This window comes from Budorcas taxicolor, chromosome X (assembly GCF_023091745.1).
Source record: "Budorcas taxicolor isolate Tak-1 chromosome X, Takin1.1, whole genome shotgun sequence".
Taxonomy (NCBI): domain Eukaryota; kingdom Metazoa; phylum Chordata; class Mammalia; order Artiodactyla; family Bovidae; genus Budorcas; species Budorcas taxicolor.
In genome coordinates this window covers 85,102,555-85,129,704 of record NC_068935.1, presented here as the reverse complement: position 1 = coordinate 85,129,704, position 27,150 = coordinate 85,102,555, and the positions used below count along the sequence as shown (strand labels likewise).

The 27,150-nt window shown below is 39.3% G+C and overlaps 2 protein-coding genes across 2 annotated transcripts in view; both read right to left on the bottom strand.

The window, feature by feature from the left end:
* Positions 1-27,150, bottom strand: part of CHST7 (carbohydrate sulfotransferase 7) — a 520,876-nt gene that overhangs the window by 153,195 nt on the left and 340,531 nt on the right. The gene's annotated exons all lie outside the window — the stretch shown is intronic.
* The window catches only part of RP2 (RP2 activator of ARL3 GTPase), a 50,009-nt gene that overhangs the window by 11,552 nt on the left and 11,307 nt on the right, over positions 1-27,150 (bottom strand). Inside the window, exons 2-3 of the mRNA XM_052663801.1 lie at positions 8,508-9,173; positions 3,204-3,318 (exon numbers count right to left, since the gene is read on the bottom strand). Coding sequence (XP_052519761.1) covers positions 3,204-3,318; positions 8,508-9,173 — 781 coding nt within the window. The remainder of the gene's footprint in view (positions 1-3,203; positions 3,319-8,507; positions 9,174-27,150) is intronic.

The window sequence follows — 27,150 nt, the reverse complement described above, 5'->3', positions numbered from 1 at the left end:
GCTTAAAATTTTTGCCCAACTTTTATTTTGAAAAATTCCAGATATTATAGAAAAGTTGGAAGAATGACAAACATCCATTTGCTCTTCGCTTGCATGCATGTTAAGTCGCTTCAATCGTGACCAACTCTTTGCAACCCTATGGACCGTAGCCTACCAGGCTCCTCTGTCCATGGGATTTTCAAGGAAAGGATACTGGAGTGGGTTTCCATGCCCTCCTCCAGGGGATCTTCCTGACCCAGGGGTAGAACTCACGTCTCTTACATCTCCTGCACTGGCAGGCAAGTTCTTTATCACTAGTACTACCTGGGAAGCCCTTGCTCTTTACCTATACCCATCAAATGCTAACATTTGGCCACATTTGCCTTGCCACACACTATACACATACACACACATGCACACAGACATGCACAAACACACACTTTGCATTGCTGAGCCATTTGAAAATAGTAGATATCATAACACTTCAGCATGCATCTCCTATATAAATGACCACAGTACTATTATCATACTTAAGGCTACAACAATAACTCCATAATATCATCTTCAAAATTCCCCAGTTGTCCCCAAAATGACTTTTACAACTTTAGAGTTCACCCCACCCTAATCCAAAATCCAGTTAAGGTTCATTCCTTTCATTTAGTTGTTCAGTTCAGTTCAGTTGCTCAGTCGTTTCTGAATTCTCCAGGCAAGAATACTGGAGTTGCCATTCCTTTCTCCAGGTGCTTAATACACATATATTAACTGAATACATTAAATACTATTGATTTTTCAAATTAGACAAAAAGCATGGGCTGATGAATTTTATAGAGATATTCCTCAGATTATAAAAACAAATTTTAAACAGATGATTTGTGATTACCTAGATGAGAAACTGATTATTACTGTGAGATCATTTGGGGTCCTGGAGAACTGGTCATTTCAAGCTAATGGAAGAGTGCTTCCCTGGTAGCTCAGATGGTAAAGAATCTGCCTGCAATGCAGGAGACCCAGGTTCAATCCCTGACTTGGAAAGATCCCCTGGAGAAGGGAATGGCAACCCACTCCAGTGTTCTTGCCTGGAGAATTCCATGGACAGAGGAGCCTGGTGGGTTACAGTTCATGGGGTCACAAAGAGTTGGACATGACTGAGTGACTAACACATACATAGGAAGCTTCTAGATCATGGGAATATCTAGCAGTCATTCATGATATCCATGTAGATCATACAGTTAGGTAGATTCCAAGATGACTGGGTATGCTGGTCCATGGTTCCAGTGCCAATTTCCTCTCTCCTCTTTTTTATTACCACTATGGATCCATGGATTTCTGTTGTTGTTAAATCAATTCCCTTCCTTATTGTGGTTTTTTTCTGGGGCGGCCACACCACGTGGCATGTGGGATCTTAGTTTCCTAAACAGGGATTGAACCTACACTCCCTACTTCATTATGCTTTTGATGCTCAAATTGTCCCAAATTTGACCAGTGGAAATTCCTTGAGATTCCTTTAAACTGACTCCTGTGACCTTTTGACATGGCCTCATTAGTCTCTGACTACTTCCTATGGACATCTCTGATTTTAAAAGCTGTCTATATATTGATTTGCTGAAATTCTTAAAACATCTGTCCATTAGTTTGAGTTCTACTTTTTGCAGGAACAGAACACTTCTTCCATGTGGAATGTTATGTGACTTAAAAACACAAACTATGGTTGTTGTTAGAGCAATTCTATGAAATTGCTCTTCACTATTCCACTTCACTAACATTACACGAGCATATAAATCATTAATTAAGGTCTATTCATATGCCCACTTCATCCCTAATCCTCACACTTTCATATGTCTATTACACTTATTATTTGATTGACTTTTCTGAAAGGTGCTAAGGGTTTAAAGATTTATTTTCAAGGTTCCATCAGAATGTTCCTGTATCAATAAGGCTGCATCAAAGGAGCCAGGTCATAATTTCCTATATATAATCTGGGATAGATTCATACATTGGTTAGAGACAGTCTATGCTACTACCAGAGGAGTCACAAAAGTACATAAAATATATTGTATTAATATTTAAGGGCTAAATCACACCCAGCATTAGTTATTAAGATTATCCTAACAATCCTCCAATATTTTCCTATAGCTTTTTGCAGTTTATTACAACTTATTTATACATAAAGAGCATATGAATGCAGATGTGCCCCCTTTCCAGGGTATATCCAATCATCATTATGTATTATTATATATTTCGCTCAGGCCAGTCAAGAAAAGCCTGATGAATCTTTAGCAACAACATCCCTGCTCTGACGGATGAACTCTGTCTTCTAGAATCAGGACACCTTCAAATCAAACAGCAACACTTCAGAAGTACACATGAACTCTAGTTCCTCTGTTCGTAGACATATTTCCAGCATCCGAAATTTACTGGTGGCATTTGCCCACTGGGGAAAACAATTCTAATTATGCATAGAAACTTAATCAATCATGTTAAGTACACAGAATGGTATGCCCTTTGATTTATATTTCTTATTTCTTTTCCAGTATGGTCAAAGCACACTCAGTGAAGGCAGAAAGAATCTTTATCAAGTCCTTTATAACTGGCAGGGAGAAGGAAATGGTCACTCACTATAGTATAATAATACAACAATAATAAAATAATAATTAAACATGATAAAACACATAATAATAAAATGTGACTTTCAAGAACTAAGATGATAGAACAGGGGAAGGAAAAAACCTAATGCCCAATGTCTAGTTGCAGGGGGGGTTGCAGATCAGTGGTAAAGCATGTGCTTCACATGTATGAGGTCCCTTCCATCTGTCTTTGGGGCTTTCTTGGTGGCTTAGATGGTAAAGAATCTATCTGCGATGTGGAAGACCCAGGTTTGATCCTTGGGTAGAGAAGACCCAAGGGAAGGGAATGGCAACCCATTCCAGTATTCTTGCCTGGAGAATTCCATGGACAGAGGCGCCTGGCAGGCTATAGTCCATGGGGTCAAAAAGAGACATGACTTAGCGACTAACACTTTCACCTTTCACTTCATTAATGTCTAGTTAATTATATATCGCATTTTGAATGATGTGACATTTTGACATTTCTGAATGGTAACAGGAAAAACATAAAACAAATGACAAAGAGAAGACAATTTAAGAGAAATACTAAAGGCAAGAGTAAGTCAAATCAGCAGTTTAAGAGAATAACCACAAAAAATATACCAATCATCCAGAAGGTACCTTTGTTCAAAAGAGGAAGGAAGTCAGGTGCTTTTTCATGAAAAACCCTTTGAGCATCTTCGGCTTTCATTGACACCTCCTTTGTCTGAACTAGGAAAAAGCCTTTAGCAACCATCTGTGGGAAATAAAATTTCATTCAGATTTTAAAATGACCTGAGGCTAAAACAATGTTTTCCTTCTACAATTTTTCTATATATAATGCAACACAGCACTCTGATTTTCATTTTAGTTAGAACTGTAATTCAGGGTGTTTACTGTAACAAGTTTTCACATACACAAGATTCTTCCTTCCAGATGCATGGTTCTGGTTAAGAATGAGTACTGCTATGCTTACTGTTACAATTAAGAGCCAAAGAAACACAAATTAGCCCTCAAAATTTTAAGCTTTATTTAAATTTTTTTGCCTAAAACTAACAAATAGAAGCTTTAGTTTGGTGATAGTGCAAATACCCAATTGAGAGGAGAATGGTTAAATAAATTATGGTACGTTCACATGATAAAATACCATAGTTCATTAAATATAACAAATAATAATGGGGGAAGCTTATATAATAATGTTAATTTTAAAAACCATGATTCAAATTTACATAGTATAGCACAACAATGATAGATTATGTTTATGGAACACTTACTATGTGCCAGGCAGTTTTATGTATTCTATATGTATAACATACTTAACCCTCTTACAAGACAGATATTATTATTACTCTCATTTTACAGATGAGAAATTAAAGCACAGAGTGGGTAAGACATCTGCCCATGATCACACAACTATTAAGTGACAGAGCTGTGATTTGAATCCCATTAATCTAACTGCTGTTGTTCAGTTGCTAAGTCATGACCATGTTTGCAAGCCCATGGACTGCAGCATGCCAGGCTTCCTTGTCCTTAACTATCTCCCTGGGTTTGCTCAAATGTGATTACAGACTAAATAAATTAAAAATCATTCCTACAAAGATAATTCAAGGTACAGCATAAAAAGTTTATTTCTATTCTATTTCTATAGTTCTTTACAGTGAGTACACATTTTTTTTAAACATGCAAACACAATTTATTGTGTGATAATTTTCATCCATCTTGGGCAAATATTTAGGAATAGGACTGTTCAGTCATATATAAAATGAGTATGCATTAATTTTTAAGATAATTATGAAAATAGTTTTTTAAAATGTAAAATTATGGACAGAGTAACATGGAAACTTATTACCATATGTAAAATAGATAGTCAATGGGAATTTGCTGTATGTCTTACGAAACTCAAACAGGGGTTCTGTATCAACTTAGTGGGGTGGAATGGGGAGGGAGATGGGAGGAAGGTTCAAAAGGGAGGGGATATATGTATACCTGGGGCTGATTCTCATTGAGGTTTGACAGAAAACAACAAAATTCTGTAAAGCAATTATCCTTCAATTAAAAATAAATAGATTTTTAAAAAATGCAAAGTGACTCAATTAAAGCCTATTGAAAGTTTTAATCATAAAAGTAACAAATAAGCTCAATATAGAACATTAAGAAAAAAAACAGAAACAAAGAAATATTGACCAAACTGCCACTACTCAAAGATGCCACTGCTGTAATAAGTACACCTTCTTTTTTGGGCCGTGCCACATGGCCTGTGGGCTCTTAAAAGTTCCCTAACCAGGGATCAAACCCATGCCCTCTGTAGTGGAAACTCAGAGTCTTAACCACTGGACCACTCCACCAGGGAAGTCCTGGTATATTTCCTTTCACCCTTCCAGTTTTTGTTCCCCCATTACAGAAATAATACAGGTTTTATGTAAAATCCATAGAACTAAAAACAAGAGAAGAAAACTCTGCTCTTAATCCACTTCCTAAGAAGAACCACAACTATTAACATTTTAGTATATATAACTTTCCAAACTTATCTACTTAAAAAAAATCAGATACATAATATTCTACAAATTTTCACTTACTTAGTTATAAACATTTTCCAACTTCTACTATAAAATCAGTTTTAATGTTTGATAGTATTTCATTCTATGGCTACATTATTCCATACCATTTCATCAAATTGGATTCAAACTCAAATCCTTTTTTAGAGCCCTCAATGCTGCCTCAGAAATAAAAAGAAACACCCATTTAAAAAGTAGAAGAAAATTACATAAACATCACTGCCAGATGATGACTGCAAAGTTACTTAAAATATCAGAAACAATCCTACATCTGTTTCTAATTCTCTAGACTGCTCATTACCTCTCATTTTATAGTCAGACACATAAACTGACAAAAAATAAAATGATTAATTCAAAATACCATTACCTAAAAACAAATAATGAACTATGAAACTAGTATATCTAGTTTGATATTTCACTGCAGACATGTGAAGAAACTGTTTCATGAAAATTCTACTTTTAAAGACTTGAAAGTAGCAGTAACTACCCAACTTAAATTATCCAATACTTTACTTCCCAGATGGTGCAGTCGTAAAGAACTCGCCCACCAATGCAGAAGTAGGAGACGTGGGTTCGATCCCTGGGTCAGGAAGATCCCCTAGAGGAAAAAATGGCAACCCACTCCAGTGTTCTTGCCTGGACAATTTCATGGACAGAGGAGTCTGGTGGGTTACAGTCTATGGGGTCACAAAGAGTCGGATATGACTGAGCCCGTATGCATGTGGTTACTTCCAAACAACTCAAACTACTTTTACTTTAATTTATCCTATGCATATCTGTGATGCAGTTAAGAGCCAGCAGGAAATCAGATTTTTAGATGAGAAAATTGAGGCTCCAGTGATGCCATCCAACCATCTTGGATGACAGAGGACGAGATGGTTGGATGGCATCACTGACTCAGTGGACATGAATTTGAGCAAACTCCGGGAGATGGTGAAGGACAGGGAAGCCTGGCATGCTGCAGTCCATGGGGTCCCAAAGAGCTGGACATGACTGAGTGACTGAACAACAAGAATTTCTCTTGACTCCTATGAAATGTGTTTTCTGGTTTACCCAGTTTTTCTAGACTTCCTACTCTCTCAAGTTTTATACTTTCTATCTCAAAAAACTATTATAATAGCTTTAATTTATAAAAAACAGTATGAAAAACATTCTGTGCTACTCCTCGGGTTTAACAAAACCAGAGCTAGCGTTCACAGTTTTAGTCTAAGCTGTTTTAAGACATTTGTGTTATGATATGGAAAGACTCAAGTTTTATTTTTTTCCATCTCAGCACTAACTAGCTTCTACACATATTTTCTAAGGAACTCTAGCTTCATTTAAAAAAAAAAAAACCTATGTAATCTCTCTCTTAATATATAAGTCACTGATCTTTCAGCATGTTGTGATATCCTGTTCACATGTACTTGGCATTTTCTTCATTTTGTTCTCTTTATTCTGTGATTTCAGAATTAGTTAGGATAACTCTAGCCAAAAAGTTCCATGGTTCTTCCTTCTGGGCTGGAGGGTAGTATCTGCTTTGCCTTCACACACTTTTGGTCACATTTCTACTCCACCAGGCATTTACAAACTTTCCTTTACCTCTGAGGCAGCATAACAGTATCATGCTTAAGGGTTAAGACTATGGTCTACAAAGCCAAACTCCCTGGATTTAAATCATGGCTCTGCTGCTTACCAGCAAGTGACCTCTTGCTGGTTACTTACTTTCTCTGTGACTCAATTTCTTATCTGTATAAAGAGGAACAATGGCACCTATTTCATAGGTTATTCTGAATTAAGTGAGTTAATTCACTTAAATACTATACAATAAACACTATATAAATGTTAGCTATTATTATTATTGCCATCATTTTAATTTTTGTTATTGTTGCATTTTTATTTCAGTTAGTCTGTAATCCAGAAGGCTATATAAAGAACACAAATCTTTCTGGTCAGGTTACTTTCAAGTGCACACAACCTGTCATTTCACATATCAGATACCAAGTTAAAAGGTTAAGAATGTCTGATGACTCATGAAGAATGACAGTGTTTGCTTCGATGGCTTTTTTCTTTAAACATATTATACATTTTTTATGTTCTCTTTGAACTATCAACCAAAAAGGAGTTTAACCTGAATAATTACTTCTTTTGAAAACTGTATGTAGATTTTTTTAAAAAATCACCATACAGTATAATGAAAATGTTTACCTCAGATGTTGGATTAACATGTGATTAGACAGCTCAAAGGCCAGAGCACTTTTTCTACATCTCACCAGATACACAGCACATGTTTATCAGATTGGCATAATCAAAAAGAAAATATCAAATTCTTAAGATTATACTTGGCTTCAGTTGTTTGGAAAACTGGACCTCAGATATACTTTGTAGATTTCAGACATGGGCTTTCTACATTGTGGAATGTATAAACTACAGAGAAGCAGTCACTTGTAGTTGTTTTTCCTTTTCCTAAAACCATTCTTTTTGACAGAAATGTTACAACTTAAAAAAATCCATTCAAAAAGAGTTTTCTGTTTACCTCTCCATTTCTGGAAGTTTGATTTTCAAATTCAAAGAGACTTCCTGAAGAAAGCTTGATTAATGGATAATCAATACATCCTACTGCTGCCTCCCCATTGGAGCACCCACCAACCAGGAAACTACTTCTGGAATTCCTAACCTCCAGATTCTCACTTATTTCTCAAGTGAAAGTTGCTACCCAAAGAACCCTTCTCTACTCCTGAATGCACTAAAAGCCCCTGATCATGAGCCTACAACCTCTGGTGTCCCAGCTGCCACCTCATTCTACCACACTAACTTCCTCTTCATGGCAATAGGGTAAAGGGAAGTAAGGAAAGTAATGTGGAGGTTGCTCTCACAGTCAAAACAAGCTCCAAAAGGTGATTTCCGAAATGTCCTTCCCACACCCTAAACAATTAAAAACTCCAGATAAATTTCCCCAGTAACTAATTATAAAAGGTCATGCTTCACTTTGTAGTACTACTTTGGTGATAAAGAATGGAAATTATTTCAGGGAAGATAATTTTGTCTGTGTATCTCTCCTCACAGCATATATTACATTTCATCAGCTCTAAACTTCCATCAATTGTAAGACGCATTTCAGAGAAGCAAAACTGGAAAACAAAGGTATATCCTATAATCAATGAAATATGGTAACAGTAACTTCCACATAATGAGTGCTTAACGGATGCTTCCTGAATTAATTATGTTTTTAAAGTTTCTTTGGTTAAGCATTTGAGGCCTAACTTCAGATAAATCCATAGTGGGCAGAGGACTATAATTTAAGGATTGCCTGTATTTCTAATAGCCAATTTGAAAAGAATGGATGTTCTCCAGGAAGTGGTTTGTTCCTATATAGGTGTATGTCTGTTTCAGTTCTCTCTCTTCTCCTTACCTCATCAATTAGTTTTCTGGCATTTGCTATAGTATAATCACCAGCAAATAATACCACTAAGCATGACTCATCACTGCTCTTCTGTCTCTGACCCCGGGACACTGGAACGATACTTCTACTGGCTTCTGTGGAAACGCGGACAGCTTTGAGCTCTTCGGTAGTAGGTAGAGGAATATGGTCCTGAACGACAGCATCTTCTGGAAGAAGGCTCCAGTTGCGTTCTCCTGACACAGGTGTAAAGTCATGAATGTTACTCCAGGTATTATTGAAGATACTGAGCCCGGCATCTTTGAACTGGAAAGCTAATTCAGGGTAGTACCATTGAAAACAGCTAAACTTGATATTTGTGGAAGACTCAATAATGGGCTGAGTGGCGCAGCACAAGAAGACTTCCAGCTTTCTACAGTCCCGCACACGAAACTGTTGGCAGGCTAATGCACACTTACAATCTCTGCAATTCCGGAAAAACACGCTGCCTTTCACAGGTCCCAGAAAAACAACACAGTTAGTACAGTCATCAATAGTAACGGTAGCAGAATGATCGAAAATATAGATATTACAGTTCTCACAGTCTTGAATGAGAAATTGTTGTCCTGCCACTTTCCCAGGTAAGCGACCTACTGTTACATCCTTCAGTCCACTGAACATGTAGTCTTTCAGATCAACCTGTAGGAACAAAACACAGACCTTCAGTATTATTAACATTATTCAGCAAACATTGTCTATTAGGTGTCAGGAACAATTTTTTAAAATGCCAGAACAGAGACTCAAGCCAGGTTTTAATGATCACTGTGTAGTGTTCAGAGCCCAGAGGCACCAAGGTTTGCCAGCCTGGGAATACACAAGTGGAAAGCCTAGGATCGTGGACACGGGGAGGCCTGCTCACTTTGCCAGCAGGGATACAATCAAGTACAGAGCTAAGGACACACAGAAAACTGGAATCAGTCATCTTTACTCTCCCCAGGTGGGGTCTATACACTCCTGGCTCCTTCCTAGGAGCCTCATAAATACAGGGAAAGAAAAAAGATCACAAATAACCACACAGACAGATTGTAGAGCCCTGACATACTCTGTCTCCAGGACACCTGCTTCCTGGGAGACATGTCTGGTTGATGTGGGTGGGGGTGATGGCACAAACTTTTCTTATAACCAGACCTGGCAGTTTCCTACACAGGGTTCCAGTGAGCTTACATATGCTGAGTACCCAGTCCCCAAAGTATAAAGCTACCTTTGGGTTCTAGTCATTGAAACCATGGGAGGAGGCCAATCAGTCCAATCTCTTGGTGGGGCAGTCAGGCACATCTACCCATCTCTCAAACTGGTAGGTTCTGGCTAACCTAGTGGATACAGTGGGGCAACTAAGAGCTGCAGGGCCTTTTATGATACCCTAAACTGGGTAGGACTTATGAAGAAAATGGCCTTCCTAGTCTTTGGGAACTCAGCTAGGAGTCCCAGAAGACCTACTTCATTTGACATTCACTTGAAAGATTTTCAGAGCCCTACATGGTGCCTAGAAGGGAAGGAACAATTTTTAATGATAAAATAATACATTCCAACTCTTACTGACTTTGCAACATAGTGAGAAAATAAACATGACAAATTTTTTTTAATAAATAAATAAAAGGCATGGGAGGGAAAAGGGAGAGGAAACTGTTATAGATAAAGAAAGGCTCAAGGACAAACCAACCAAACAATGTGTGGACACTGCTGGATCCTGTTTCAATATATCAACTGTAAAAGTAATTTTTAGAAACAATTGGGGAAATTCTCATACATACACACTACATATTGGATGATATTAAGTAATATTTCAGCTTTGACCCTTTTCTTTTTCTGATGCTTCACTTAAAAAAAAAAAAAAAACCTGTTCCTTTAAAACTTCTGAATTTGGAAATACACCCAGATTGGAATATGCTTCTCTCTTCTTCTATAAACTGATGCCTGGGGTCTTACTTTCTAAACCCCAACTGATTTCTGCAATGTGCTACAGAAAATGGAAGAACGTGAAGGCATAAGAGTCATTGTATGTTAGAATTTGTAACTACAAATTTGATTCAAACATTTATTAAGCTACTCCTACAACATAATTTTTTTCCCAAATTTCACCATTTCTAGCTTTAGGTATTTTAAACTAAAACCCACAGAATCTTTTAAACAGTATACCTGGAATCTGTCACATTATCTTTTAAATTTTAGCTGACCTCTCAAAATATAGTCATTAAAAGACCATTTTGATTTCTCCAAATTACTTTGAAATCTACTTGCACTGTCTTACCTCTTTGTGAATATTAAGTTTCAGGCAAAACTATTTCATGTAGCAGAAACAGGCTCCCATAGGTATAGTACATCAAAAACTTCATTATGTACAAAGGAATAATATAATCACCTTAATCATTTGCAAACTAGCTTAAAGTGACTTATTCAGTATTACACAATAAATGTACTCATTTGGTTTTACACAATGTACTGGAAGAAATATTGGTCTGTAGCATGAGGCAACAAAAGAGGCACCTCTTTTCTAGTCTCAATTTGGTCACCTATAAGCAACATGAATGAAAAAGGCACTTTAACTTTCTAGATCTTCAGTCACTCACCCATTCAGTCACCTGAACACCCAATAAGAGCCAGACATTGTTTTAAGCACGAAAATGAATATGGCCAGTTTTTTCCATAAAAGAACTGAACACTAACTAAACAAATAATTTTAAAACAACCTGGCTGATGTTATGGGAGTCTGGGGGTAAAAGGATACATATATACGTATGGCTGAGTCCCTTCACTGTTCACCTGAAACTATCACAGCATCATTAATTGGTTATACTCCAATACAAATTAAAAGTTTTAAATAAATAAATTGGACATCTGAATTTTTGGGGAAAAAGAAACAATAAAATAACATGGCTGGGTAATGAGAGATGCCCAGAATATTCTGGAAATACAGAGAAGCAACACCAGGGGTAGGGAAGGTAGGGGTATAAGACTTCCTATTTAAAGTGAGAATGAATAAGCTGAAGTTCACCAGGTAAAAGGGATGGGAGTAAAGGATCTCCCTTCCCTTAACAGGCAAAAATGAAAGAAATGAAACAAAATAACTCTTCAGGGAGTGTGAGGAAAATGGAAAGTGGTTTGGTGTTACCAGTGAAACTGTAATAGGAGCAAATAAAGCTAGAGAGAAAGGCAGGGGCCATATTATGAAACTTGGAAGTGATCTATGGGTAATAGGGTACCACAGAAGGAAATAAATAAGCAAAATTTACATTTTAGGATGATTATTTTGGTAAGAATAAAGACAAATGGCATGGGGATTGGAGTTCAGTTCAGTTTCAGTTCAGTAGCTCAGTCGTGTCCGACTATTTGAGAACCCATGAACTGCAGCACACCAGGCCTCCCTGTCCATCACCAACTCCTGGAGTTTACTCAAACTCATGTCCATTGAGTCAATGATGCCATCCAACCATCTCATCCTCTGTTGTCCCCTTCTCCTCCCACCCTCAATCTTTCCCAGCATCAGGGTCTTTTCAAATGAGTCAGCTCTTCGCATCAGGTGGCCAAAGTACTAGAGTTTCAGCTTCAACATCAGTCCTTCCAGTGAACACCCAGGACTGATCTCCTTTAGGATGGACTGGTTGGATCTCCTTGCAGTCCAAGGGACTCTCAAGAGTCTTCTCCAACACCACAGTTCAAAAGCATCAATTCCTTGGCACTCAGCTTTCTTTATAGTCCAACTCTCACATCCATACATGACTACAGGAAAAACCATAGCCTTGACTAGACGGACCTTTGTTCATAAAGTAACATCTCTGCTTTTTAATATGCTATCTAGGTTGGTCATAACTTTCCTTCCAAGGAGTAAGCGTCTTTTAATTTCATGGCTACAATCATCATCTGCAGTCATTTTGGAGCCCAAAAAAAAGTCAGCCACTGTTTCCACTGTTTCCCCATCTATTTGCCATGAAGTGATGGGGACAAATGCCATGATCTTAGTTTTCTGAATGTTGATTTTTAAGCCAACTTTTTCACTCTCCTCTTTCACTTTCATCAAGAGGCTCTTTAGTTCTTCTTCACTCTCTGCCATAAGGGTGGTGTCATCTGCATATCGGAGGTTATTGATATTTCTCCTGGCAATCTTGATTCCAGCTTGTGCTTCATCCAGTCCAGTGTTTCTCATGATGTACTCTGCATATAAGTTAAATAAGCAGAGTGACAATATATAGCCTTGATGTACTCCTTTTCCTATATGGAACCAGTCCGCTGTTCCATGTCCAGTTCTAACTGTTGCTTCCTGACCTGCATACAGATTTCTCAAGAGGCAGTTCAGGTGGTCTGGCATTCCCATCTCTTTCAGAATTTTCCACAGTTTATTGTGATCCACACAGTCAAAGGCTTTGGCATAGCCAATAAAGCAGAAACATGTTTTTCTGGAACTCTCTTGCTTTTTCCATGATCCAGAGGATGTTGGCAATTTGATCTCTGGTTCCTCTGCCATTTCTAAAACCAGCTTGAACATCAGGAAGTTCACAGTTCACATATCGCTGAAGCCTGGCTTGGAGAATTTTGAGCATTACTTTGCTAGCATGTGAGATGAGTGCAATTGTGCAGTAGTTTGAGCATTCTTTGGCATTGCCTTTCTTAGGGGTTGAATGAAAACTGACTGTTTCCAGTCCTGTGGCCACTGCTGAGTTTTTCAAATTTGCTGACATGTTGAGTGCAGCACTTTCACAGCATCATCTTTTAGGATTTGAAATAGCTCAACTGGAATTCCATCACCTCCACTAGCTTTGTTCGTAGTGATGCTTTCTAAGGCCCACTTGACTTCACATTCCAAGATGTCTGGCTCTAGGTGAGTGGCCACACCATCATGATTATCTGGGTCATGAAGATCTTTTTGTACAGTTCTTCCGTGTATTCTTGTCACATCTTCGTAATATCTTCTGCTTCTGTTAGGTCCATACCATTTCTGTCCTTTATTGAGCCCATCTTTGCATGAAGTGTTCCCTTGGTATCTCTAATTTTCTTGAAGATATCTCTAGTCTTTCCCATTCTATTGTTTTCTTTTATTTCTTTGCATTGATCACTGAGGAAGTCTTTCCTATCTCTCCTTGCTATTCTTTGGAGCTCTGCATTCAAATGGGTATATATCTTTCCTTCTCTCCTTTGCTTTTTGCTTCTTTCACAGCTATTTGTAAGGCCTCCTCAGACAGCCATTTTGCTTTTTTGCATTTCTTTTCCATGGGGATGGTCTTGATCCCTGTCTCCTGTACAATGTCACGAACCTCCGTCCATAGTTCATCAGGCACTCTATCAGACCTAGTCCCTTAAATATATTTCTCACTTCCACTGTATAATCATAAGGGATTGGAGAGACGGTTGCAGTCATCCAGAAAGGGCTGGAACTAGATCAGCGGTTAGCAGGGAAGAGGAAGATAGGATGAATTTGAGAAATTGAGGAAGTAGAATCAGCAGATTTAGTAATTCAGTGGCTGTAGGAGGTAAGGCAGAAGGATGAGTCAAACATGATACCTAGCTCTCTAGTCTGGTTTTTCAATCTTTTTGACTACAATCCACATTAGAACATTATCCAGCACAGCCCAGTACACATATATATGAATATTTGCATACACATACCAATGAAATTAAAGTTTCACAAAATAACACTTGTGCTTATTTCGTGTTAAATCCCTAATATTTTCTATTATCCCACCCACAGGTTTGAAAAAACACTGCTCTGGTTTATGTGATTGGATGCTGGTGGTGCAGGTAGCGCTAGTCATAAAGTATATGCCTGCAATGCAGGAGACATAAGAGACACGGGTTTGATCCCGGGGTGGGGAAGATCCCTGGAGAAGAGAATGGCAAACTACTCCAGTATTCTTGCCTGGAGAATCCCATGGACAAAGGATGCTGGTGGGCTACAGCCCGTGGAATCACAAAGAGTTGGACATGACTGAAGTGACTTTGCATAGCACAGCACAGTGTCACACACCAAAAAGAAAAAAAAAAAGAAAATACAAGAGGCAAAACAGGTTTAAAGTGGGAAGGGGTGTTCAAACAATTCCATTTGTAGGATTTTACAGGTGATGCATACATATAAAGGTACAGTGCTCCAGTTTGGTCTCTACCAAGATACCGAACTAGCATAGTTGTTGGCTCCCAACTGCCCAAGATCAATCTCAAATGGACCAAGTAAGAAAAACACTAAGAAAAGGGGAAATGATGAAAAACCCCTGTGGTGGGTGTGAAAGATAAAACAGAAAAGGAAACTCAGATTTCTGCTCTTGCTTCTCCCCCTCCCAAATCTTGAGACAACAATACTTCCCCTACACCTACTGGGACTCAGACTGCTGGTCTAGAATTCCTTGGGAGCAAATTCAGGACAGGGTAAAAACCCTGTGCTTGTGAAGAGCTAAGCAAAAATGGGTGGTGATTAACTTTGATAGTGATTTAGGATCTCTCCAGATCCTCAGAACTAGCAAATTAAAATCTAAGGAGTGTTTTCTAATGCTGCTTCTCAAATATTGATGGGTCTAGCAGACCACCCCCAACCCCCGCCACCAAAAACATCTCCTCCCAAATTCCACAATTCTAGGAGATCCAGAATACACAATGAATAAGTTTGAGTTCTAGCATCCAACTAGTAGCGTATACACATGTTTTTCTCTCAAGCACACATGGGAGATTTTTTTTAAACATCATGTACTAGTGTTCAGTTCAGTTCAGTCATTCAGTCGTGTCCAACTCTTTTGTGACCCCATGAATCGCAGCACGCCAGGCCTCCCTGTCCATCACCAACTCCCGGAGTTCACCCAAACTCATGTCCATCGAGTCGATGATGCCATCCAGCCATCTCATCCTCTGTCGTCCCCTTCTCCTCCTGCCCCCAATCCCTCCCAGCATCAGGGTCTTTCCCAATGAGTCAGTTCTTCATATCAGGTGGCCAAAGTATTGGAGCTTCAACTTCAACATCAGTCCTTCCAAGGAATATTCAAGACTGATTTCCTTTAGGATGGACTGGTTGGATCTCCTTGCAGGCCAAGGGAATCTCAAGAGTCTTCTCCAACACCACAGTTCAAAAGCATCAATTCTTCAGCGCTCAGCTTTCTTCACAGTCCAACTCTCATACCCATACATGACTACTGGGAAAACCATAGCCTTGACTAGATGGACCTTTGTTGGCAAAGTAATGTCTCTGCTTTTCAATGTACTATCTAGGTTGGTCATAACTTTTCTTCCAAGGAGTAAGTGTCTTTTAATTTCATGGCTGCAGTCACCATCTGCAGTGATTTTGGAGCCCCCCAAAATAAAGTCTGACACTGTTTCCACTGTTTCCCCATCTATTTCCCATGAAGTGATGGGACCAGATGCCATGATCTTCGTTTTCATGTACTAGTACTAGATCATAAAGAAAGTCTCTGTTTTAAATAATAGATAACCTAAAATATTTAGGATTAAATGTTAAAAAACCATCTATGGAATGCACCAAAAATGGTGCTTATATAGCTGCAATAAAAACTCTCAGATTAATGCATTAAATGTCCATCCTAAGAAATTAGACAATAAAAAGGAGAATAAACTGACTTTCTGTAGTAGAAGGAAAAGAGATAAAAATAATAAGACTACTGATTTAGAAATCAAATATACAGTAGAAAACATCAGCAAAGCCCCAAATAGGTGTTTATTTTTTTTTGGTGGAGGGTGGGGATCTAAAAATTAGGTAACTTTCTGTCAAGAATGATCAAGGAAAAAGAACAAAAACACAAACAGTGGAAGGGGATGGGAATGCGGTCATGGAGCAGGATAATAGGATATTGATCTAGTCAGCAACATGCAAGAGTGGTTGAAGCTGGTTCTGCTTTAGGCCTTAAGCAGGATAAAAAACACTCTCTAGTCTTCAGCTTGTCTCTTGGCACCAGTCCACCTCCCACAGTGGGAATGAGAAGATCTAGAGCAGCAGCAGAGTGCCACCAACAGGTTTTTTTGTTTTTTAAAAAAGAGCCCAGGAGTTGGTCTGTCTCTACCAAGGCCTCAAACTCAATGAGCAAGGGGAAATCTTCAAGCTTCAGTATGGTTACTCTCACTGTACCAGAAACTCCTTAAAATTTTTATGTAAAAGTTTGTGTGTATTTTCCTGGGGAATTTATTTGGCTTCAAGATCCTGGACAAATTATCTTTGTGTAAGACATAGATAGCAAGTTCAAAAGTCTGCAAGCATTATTTATCTCAGAATTAAGTAGGAAACAAACCACTGTTTGGATAAAGATAAAAAATAAAACAGTTAATACTTCTTAAAGGAATTCAGCTATTTTTTTGGCATGGGAAATGATTTATGATATATTATAAACACACAGTATTTAACATACAGAAATTTCAACTATATTAATTATAATATAACTAGTACTATATCACTAGTGTAGTTAAGACTTGTTGCAAATGCAGAAAGAAAATCTATCCTTAACTTCAAAAATACTGAGCTGCTGTTTTAGGCTTGGGCTGCATTATGGACTGAATGTGTTGTCTCAAAATTCATGCCTTGAAGCTCTAATCCCTTGATGTGATAGTATTTGGAGGTGGGGACTTTGGAGGTAATTAGGTTTGTTTGGTGGTTTAGTCACTAAGTCCTGTCTGACTCTTGTGACCCCATGGACTGTAGCCTGCCAGGCTCCTCTGTCCATGGGATTTTCCAGGCAAGAATACTAGAGTGGATTGCCATGTCCTTCTCCAGGGGATATTCCCAGCCCAGGAATCAAACCCAGGTTTCCTGCATTGCAGGCAGATTCTTTACCGACTGAGCTATGAGGGAAGCCCAACTAGGTTTAGAGGAGGTCATGAGGGAGGAGCCCTCAGGATGGGATTAATGCCCTTATAAGAAGAGATGCAGGCAGGCACTGAGGAAAAGAAGGGCATGTGAATACACAGGAAAATGGCAGCTAACTACAAGCAGGAAGAGGGCTTTCACCAGTGAGAAATACAGGACTCTTGGCACGCTGCAAGCCCATTCAAATCCTTGCACTAAGAAACTTGACCAAACTCTAGCAAGGCTTCTAGTAGCACAAGGCTATGTCCTATTAAAATGTCTGCCTGAGAAAGCTCAACCTTGCATGAACATTTACTATTTGTTCTAGCCAATATCTGATGATAGGCCCGTGATCTCCCTTTCTTAGAACATTTACTGAAAAGGGCTTACAATTGTGACTGTATTCCTTACTAGAAGTGTCTTTCTCAAGGACCAGAGAGCCACTGCTACGAAATGTAATTATTAGGAAGGACAGGGTCTCTGTTTACCAGTCTCTGTGGGAAGATAAGATCTTAACTTCTAAATTGCCAGCTAACAAACATGGCTGGCCTATTCTCATTTACCAGGACCAACTTTGTAATTTTTCACTTCTCTGACTCTACTGAGGCCCTGCTCTTCCCCCATCCCTCATTCTCTTTTAAATGGCTTAAATCACTGCTGCACAAATTGGAATGGAACTCAGCTGTTTCCCCTGTCAGGAGTTACTGAACAAGATCTGTTTTCACTGCTTTAACTAATGTCCAGCAGTATTTATCTCTGACACCAGACACTGCATCTGCTGGCACCTTGATTTTGTACCTCCCAGCCTCCAAAACTGTGCAAAATAAATCTCTGTTGTTTAAGCCACCCAGTCTATGGTATCTTGTTATAATGGTCTGAGTAGACTAAGGCTGGCTGCCATAAGAAAATAATACAGACTGGTTAAGTTAAACAACAGAAATTTATTTTTCACAATTCTGGAGGCTGGGAAGTACAAAATCAAGGTGCCACTGGGGTTGGTTTCTGGAGAGACCTCTCTTTTTGTCTTTTGGATGGTTGCCTTTTTGAATTATCCTTACATGGTCTTTCCTGGGTGAGTGCAGGGTAAGCTTTCTGATGTCTCTTCTTATAAGAGTACTAATCTTGTCAGATCAGGGTCCCACCTTTATGACCTCATTTAACTTTAATTATTTCCTTAGAGGCCCCATCTCCAAATAAAATCAACCATACTGGGAGTTAGGAATTCAACATATGAATTTGGAGGTGGGGGTGGGGAACCACAAACAATCAGTCTATAACAGCTGCTAATGCTGAGGAATTAAATGTAATTTACTATTCTAAGTATTTCACCTGGACACTTCAGTTCTCACATTTCATTCAGAAATTAATCCTATAGCTAAAGAGTTCTATAGTATAAAGTTATTTGGACTATCAATATGATCTACAAAAAAAGAAATTTAGGATTTATGTTGCTGTACTTATTTTCTTAACAATTCCTAAAAGCTCTTCAAAACAAAAAGTGATAAACAACTTGAAGTTTAGTACTGTAATACTTTTACAAAAGTTACTAGTCCTCAAAGTACCCCAAATCACAAACACAAAAGTTCAAGTTTTTAAACTACTTTTTCACAAGAATTACTTTTGAAGTGAGGTTAGTTTAATCCATATTTCTAACTACAAGCTTTGAAACGTAGTGGATATACTCTCAAAATCAAAGAAACATTTCAGGAATTGGGATTCCCCAGATACAGCTACTAAACAAAGGAAAATATTATTTTCCTGACTGAAAACAAAAGTGAACATATTATTTTTTTACTGAGCCGTTATGGAAATTTTTCATTATTATTCATCTCCACAGTTAAATTTCCATAGTAGTCTGAGATGAAATAATGGAATTTGTTAGTTTCAGTGGAAATCTGGTCTTGGTAGAAGCTCAAAATAAAACTCAGGAGTATAAGAAGCATTACATAGGTACCAGGCACCATTTAAATGCTTTATAATCATTCACTCAATCCTCATAAAAACCCCTATGAAGGTTGTGTACTACTGAGGCAGGCCTGGGACCTGGGACCCTTTGCTGCAGTGCTGCAATGCTTGTACCTAGACACACTTTTCCTCCAGCAACAAAATACAAAGAAACTACACGGGACTAAAAAATAACTGCATGCGAGCTCAGTTCAGTTCAGTTCAGTCGCTCAGTCATGTCCGACTCTTTGCGACCCCATGAATCGCAGCACGCCAGGCCTCCCTGTCCATCACCAACTCCTGGAGTTCACCCAAACTCATGTCCATTGAGTCGGTGATGCCATCCAGCCATCTCATCCTCTGTCGTCCCCTTCTCCTCCTGCCCCCAATCCCTCCCAGCATCAGGGTCTTTTCCAATGAGTCAATTCTTCAGATCAGGTGGCCAAAGTACTGGAGTTTCAGCTTTAGCTTCAGTCCTTCCAAAGAACACCCAGGACTGATCTCCTTTAGGATGAACTGGTTGTATCTCCTTGCAGTCCAAGGGACTCTCAAGAGTCTTCTCCAACACCACAGTGCAAAAGCATCAATTCTTCAGGACTCAGCTTTCTTCACAGTCCAACTCTCACATCCATACATGACCAGTGGAAAAACCATAGTCTTGGCTCAGTTAGGGCAAATTCTGGACCCAAAAGATACAAAGAGACCAAAAAACTCAACTGCCACTTTTGAAGAGCCTGCAGCAAAAACAGGGTGTGTCAAGAGCAAAAGCAGGATACTGCAGCATGCTGTCTGCACATGACACCACCTCATGGGTGGGCAAAACACCTAAGCCACCCCTCCAGCCTGACCCCTAGACACACTCCTACACTCATCTCATATAAGGAACAAGCTTGCTGCCACCCCCAGCAGGGAGTGAACAAGCAAGGGGATCTGCTGTTTGTTCTTGCACCACCCTGCTGCTGCAGCAGGGGACCTAGTAAAGCCTTGCCTGAGTTTCTTGTCTGTTGTTGTTCAGTCGCTCAGTCTTGTCTGACTCTGTGAGTCCATGGATGCAACATGCCAGGCTTCCCTGTCCTTCACTATCTCCCAGAGTCTGCTCAAAATCATGTCCATTGAATCGGTGATACTATCTATCTCATCCTCTATCAGCCCCCTCTTCTGCCCTCAATCTTTCCCAGCATCAGGGTCTTTTCCAATGAGTCGGTTCTTTGCATCAGCTGGCCAAAATATTGGAGCTTCAGATTTAGCATCAGTCCTTCAAATGAGTATTCAGGGTTTATTTCCTTTAGGATTAACTGGTTTGATCTCCTTTCTGTCCGAGGGACTCTCAAGAGTCTTCTCCAATAGCACAGTTGAAAAGCATCAATTCTTTGGGGCTCAGACTTCTTTACTGAGATGGACTTCTTTTCAGTCCATCTCTCAAATCTGTTCTTGTCTGGACTCTAGTCAATTGCTATTGATTGGGGTAGGCCAAGAACCCTAGTCTGTAACACTATCAATATAATTATCTCTATTTTACAGATGAGAAAATTGAGGTACCCAGAGGCTAAATAACCTGGCCAAGGTGACAGAGTAAGTGCTTGCTTAAACTGAGACTCAGATTTAGGCAGTATGGCTCCAAAGTACATTCTCTTGGCTGCATCTTCAATTCAACCATATTTAAATAGAAACCAATCTTTACTATGTGAATAGATCAGTGCAACAGAATAGAATTCAAAAATAGACTTATGTATACACTGACAAGAGTGCGAAGCCAATTCAATAGAAAAGGTCAGTCTTTTCAACAAATAGTGCTGGAACAATTAGACACCTATATATAAAAAAATAAAAAGTATCTCTGGGACTTCCCTGGTTCTCCAGTGGTTAGGACTCTATGCTTCCACTGCAGGAGGCATGGGTTTGATCCCTGGTTGGGACCTGAATGCTGCAAGGTGTGGCCAGAAAGTAAAAAGCATCGCCCATATCTTGTATCATATTTAATAAGTAACCAAAATGGATCAGAGAACCTAAATATAAAACCAAATTATAAACTTCTAAAAGAAAACAGATGAGAAAATCTTTATAATTTGGTTAGGCAAAGATTTCCTAGATGTGAAACTAAACATGATTGATAAAAGAAAAAAGTAAGGGACTTCCCTAGTGGTATAGTGGCTGGGACTTCGCTCCCAGTGCAGGCGGCCTGAGTTTGATCCTTGATCAGGGAACTGGATCCCATGTGCCATAACTAAGATCTGGAGCAGCCAAGTAATAAATATTAAAAACAGAAAAAATTGAAAATTGGACTTTTATCAAAATTGAAACTCTTCTTCAAAATATATCAAGAGAAGACACCTCATTATTTGAGGGGAAAATATTTGCAAGACACACATTATAAGGGACTTGTATCCAGGATATGTAAAAAAAAAATTCTCAAAACTCAATAATTGCAAAACAATCCAGTAAAAAAAAATGGGCAAAAGATTTTAATAGACACGTCACCAAAGAAAATATAGAGATGGCAGATAAGTAAACGAAAAATGCTCAACATAATTAGTCATTTGTTGTTTTCAGTCACTCAGCTGTGTCCAACTCTTTGCAACCCCATGGACTGCAACATACCAGGCTTCCCTGTCCATCACCAACTCCCCGAGCTTGCTCAAACTCATGTCCATTGAGTCAGTGATGCCATTTATCCATCTCAACCTCTGTCAACCCCTTCTCCTCCTGCTTTCAATCTTTCCCAGCATCAGGGTCTTTTCCAATGAGTCAGTTCTTCACATCAGGTGGCCAAAGTATTGGAGCTTCAACTTCAACATCAGTCCTTCCAAGGAATATTCAGGACTGATTTCCTTTAGGATTGACTGGTTTGATCTCCTTGCAGTCCAAGGGAATCTCAAGAGTCTTCTCCAACACCACAGTTCAGAAGCATCAATTCTTTGGTGCTTGGCCTACTTTACCATCGAACTCTCACATGCATACCTGACTACTAGAAAATCCATAGCTTTGACTAGACGGACCACTGTCGGAAAAGTAATGTCTCTGTTTTTTACTATGCTGTCTAGGTTGGTCACAGCTTTTCTTCCAAGGAGCATCTGTGTTTTAATATCTTGGCTGCAGTCACCATCTGCAGTGATTTTGGAGCCCCCCAAAGTAAAGTCTGTCACTGTTTCCATTGTTTCCCGATCTATTTGCCATGAAGTGATGGGACTAGATGCCATGATCTTAGTTTTCTGAATGTTGAGCATTAAGCCAACTTTTTCACTGTCCTCTTTCACTTTCATCAAGAGGCTCTTTAGTTCCTCTTCACTTTCTGCCATAAGGGTGGTGTCATCTGCATATCTGAGGTTATTGATATTTCTCCCAGCAATCTTGATTCCAGCTTGTGCGTCATCCAGCCTGGCTCATTTCCCATGATGTAATCTGCATACAAGTTAAATAAGCAGGGTAAAAATATACAGCCTTGATGTACTTCTTTCCCAGTTTTGAACTAGTCCATTTTTCCCAGTCGTTCTAGCTGGTGCTTCTTGACCTGCATACAGGTTTCTCAGGAAGCAGGTAAGGTGGTCTGGTACTCCCATCTCTTTAAGAATTTCCCACAGTTTATAGTGATCAACACAAAGGCTTTAGCACAGTCAATGAATCAGAAGTAGATGTTTTTCTGGAATTCTCTTGCTTTTTCTATGATCCAACGGATGTTGGAAACTTGATCTGTGGTTCCTCTATCTTTTCTAAATCCAGCTTGAACATCTGGAAGTTCTCAGTTCATGTACTGTTGAAGCCTGGTTTGGAGAATTTTGAGCATTACTTTGCCAGTGTGTGAAATGAGTGCAATTGTGTGGTAGTTTGAACAATCTTTGGCACTGCCTTTCCTTGTAACAGGAATGAAAACTGACCTTTTTCAGTCCTGTGGCCACTGTTGAGTTTTCCAAATTTTCTGACATAATAAATGCAGCACTTTCACAGCATCATCTTTCAGGATTTGAATAGCTCAGCTGGAATTCCATTACCTCCACTAGCTTTGTTTGTACTGATGCTTCCTAAGGTCCATTTGACTTCACACTCCAGGATGTCTGGCTCTAGGTTGGTGATAATACCATCATGGTTACCTGGGTCATGAAGATTTTTTGGTATAGTTCTTCTGTGTATTCTTGCCACCTCTTTTGAATATCCTCTGCTTCTCTTAGGTCTATATCATTTCTGTCCTTTATTGTGCTCATCTTTGCATGAAATGTGCCTTTAGTATCTCTAATTTTCTTGAAGATATCTTTAGTCTTTCCCATTCTATTGTTTTCCTCTATTTCTTTGCATTGATCGCAGAGGAAGGCTTTCTTATCTGTCCTTGCTATTCTTTGGAACTCTGCAGATGGATATATCTTCCCTTCCCTTTCTCCTTTGCCTTTCGCTTCTCTTCTTTTCTCAGCTATTTGTAAGACCTTCTTAGACAACCATTTTGCCTTTTCCACTTATTTTTCTTGGGGATGGTTTTGATTACCACCTCTTGTACAGTGTTACAAATCTCCACCCATAGTTCTTCAGGCATTCTGTCTATCTGATCTAATTCCTTGAATCTATTTGTCACTTTCACTGTGTAATTAAAAGGGATTTGATTTAGGTTGTACCTGAATGGCCTAGTGGTTCCCTACTTTATTCCATTTAAGTCTGAATTTTGCAATAAGGAGTTCATGATCTGGTCTGAGCCACAGTCAGCTCCCAGTCTTGTTTTTGATGACTGTATAGGGCTTCTCCATCTTCGGCTGCAAAGAAAATAATCAATCTGATTTCAGTATTGACTATCTAGTGATGTCCATGTGTAGAGTCATCTCTTGTGTTAGGAAAGGGTGTTTGCTATGACCAGTGCATTCTCTTGGCAAAATTGTTAGCCTTTGGCCTGCTTCATTTTATATTTCAGGGCCAAACTTGCCTGTTACTCCAGATAGCTCTTGACTTCCTATTTTTGTATTCCAGTCCCCTATGATGAAAAAGACATCTTATTTTGGTGTTAGTTCTAGAAGGTCTTGTAGGTCTTCATAGAACTGTTCAACTTCAGCTTCTTCGGCATTAGTGGTTGGGGCATAGACTTGGATTACTGTGATATTGAATGGTTTGCCTTGGAGATGAATAAAGATCATTTTGTTATTTTTGAGATTGCACCCACGTACTGCATTTTGGGTTCCAGAAAAACAACTACTTCTGCTTCATTGACTATGCTAAAGCCTTCGACTGTGTGGATCACAACAAACTGTGGGAAATTCTTCACGAGATGGGACTACCAGACCACCTTACCTGCCTCCTGAGAAATCTGTATGCAGGTCAAGAAGCAACAGTTAGAACATGGACACGGAACAACAGACTAGTTCCAAATCAGGAAAGGAGTACGTCAAGGTTGTATATTGTCACCCTGCTTATTTAACTTGTATGCAGAATACATCTACAGAAATGCCAGGCTGGATGAAGCACAAGCTGGAATCAAGATTGCAGGGAGAAACATCAATAACCTCTCAGATATGTAGATAACACCACCCTTATGGCAGAAGAGGAACTAAAGAGCCTCTTGATGAAAGTGAAAGAGGAGAGTGAAAAAGTTGGCTTAAAACTCAGCATTCAAAAAATGAAGATCATGGCATCCAGTCCCATCACTTCATGGCAAATAGATGGGGAAACGAAGGAAACAGTGACAGACTATTTTCTTGGGTCCAAAATCACTGCAGATGGTGAGTGAAGCCATGAAATCAAAAGACACTTGCTCCTTGGAAGAAAAAGTATGACCAACCTAGACAGGATAGTAAAAAGCAGAGAGATTACTTTGCCAACAAAGGTCCATCTAGTCAAAGCTATGGTTTTTCCAGTAGTCATATATGGATGTGAGTTGTACCATAAAGAAAGCTGAGCACCAAAGAATTGATGCTTTTGAACTGTGGTGTTGGAGAAGACTCTTGAGATTCCCTTGGATTGCAAGGAGATCAAACCAGTCAATCCTAAAGGAAATCAGTCTTGAATATTCCTTGGAAGGACTGATGTTGAAGTTGAAGCTCCAGTACTTTGGCCACCTGATATGAAGAACTGACTCATTGGAAAAGACCCTGATGCTGGGAAAGATTGAAAGCAGGAGGAGAAGGGGACAACAGAGCATGAGATGGTTGGATGGCATCACTGACTCAATGGACATGAGTTTGAGCAAGCTCCAGGAGTTGGTGATGGACAGGGAAGCCTGGCGTGTTGCAGACTATGGGGTCACAAAGAGTTGGACATGACTGAGCAACTGAACTGAACTGAACTGCATTTTGGACTCTTGTTGACTATGAAGACTAGTCCATTTCTTTTATGGGATTCTTGCCCAGAGTAGTTCATATAATGGTCATCTGAATTAAATTTGCCCATTCCGGTCCATTTTAGTTCACTGATTCTAAAATGTCAATGTTTACTCTTGCCATCTCCTATTTGACCACTTACAATTGACCTTGATTCATGGATCTAATGTTCCAGGTTCCTATGGACTATTGTTCTTTATAGCACTGGAGTTTACTTTCACCACCAGACACATCCACAACTGGGCATTGTTCCTATTTTGATTCAGGCTCTTCATTCCTTCTGGAGTTATTTCTCTACTCTTTTCCAATAGCATATTGGGCACCTATTAACCTGGGGAGTTCATCTTTCAGTGTCATATCTCTTTGCCTTTTCATACTGTTCATGGGGTTCTCAAGGCAAGAATGCTGAAGTGGTTTGCCATTCCCTTCTCCAGTGGGCCACATTTTGTTAGAACTCTCCACCACGACCCCTCCATCTTGGGTGGCCCTACACAGGCATGGCTCATAGTTTCGTTGAGTTAGGGAAATGCAAATTAAGCCACAATGAAATACCACTACACTCTTATTAGAATGGCTATCCTTTTTTAAACTGACCTTACCAAGTACTGGTGAGGATGCAGAGAAACTAGATTTCTCATACGTTACTCACAAGAATGTAAAATAATAGAGCCATTTTGGAAAAGGTTTTAACAGTTTCTTAGAAAGTTTAATATACAATTTCCATATGATCAGAAGTCTCATTCCTAGGTATTCACTCAATTGAAATGAAAGCTTACTTCTGTTCAAAAACCTGTATGCAAATATTTCTGGTAACTATTTCTAATTACCAAAATTTGTAAACAACCCAAATGTCCTTCAAGTGGTGAATGGATACGTGGTACATTCAAAAAAATGGATTACGACTCAGCAATAAAAAGGAACTGATATATGCAATAACATAGACGAATCCTAAATGTATGATGCTAACTGAAAGAAGCCAGATTCAAAATGTTATCTACTACATGATTCCACTTACAGGAGATTCTCAAAAAGATAAAACTACAGGGATAAAAAAAAAAAAAACTGATCAGAGAGACTGTGGTGCTGCAGAGGGTATGAAGTCTAGTCCTTCATTTTATAAATGAGGAACCTGGAGCAAGGACGTCCTCCAAGGCATGCAGCTGGACTGGAGGCATAAACTATGTGACCCCCAGTACATTCCTGCTTGCAGAATGACAACCTGGAAGACAAGGTTAGAAACAGAAGTCTTACCAGGACTCTCCTGAAATGAGGATCTGAGCCTCCAACCTGGACAGGTGGAGCTTGCAGGACTGACTTGGGGACCCAGATGGGAGTGGTTGCAGTGCTGTGTGTTGCAAAGCATGTGGTGGAGATGCACATCTGGAGATACCAACTTGGTGGGGCTGTGGGGACATCTTTTTTGAATTCTGGTCCCACCATTGAAGATCCCCTGTTCTTTTTTGAGATTAAGCCCTGAGCTTTTAGAGTGGGACCACTGACTCCAAGACCCTAGACTATCAGAGAACTAACCCTCAGTTCAGTTCAGTTCAGTCGCTCAGTCGTGTCCGACTCTTTGCGACCCCATGAATCGCAGCACGCCAGGCCTCCCTGTCCATCACCA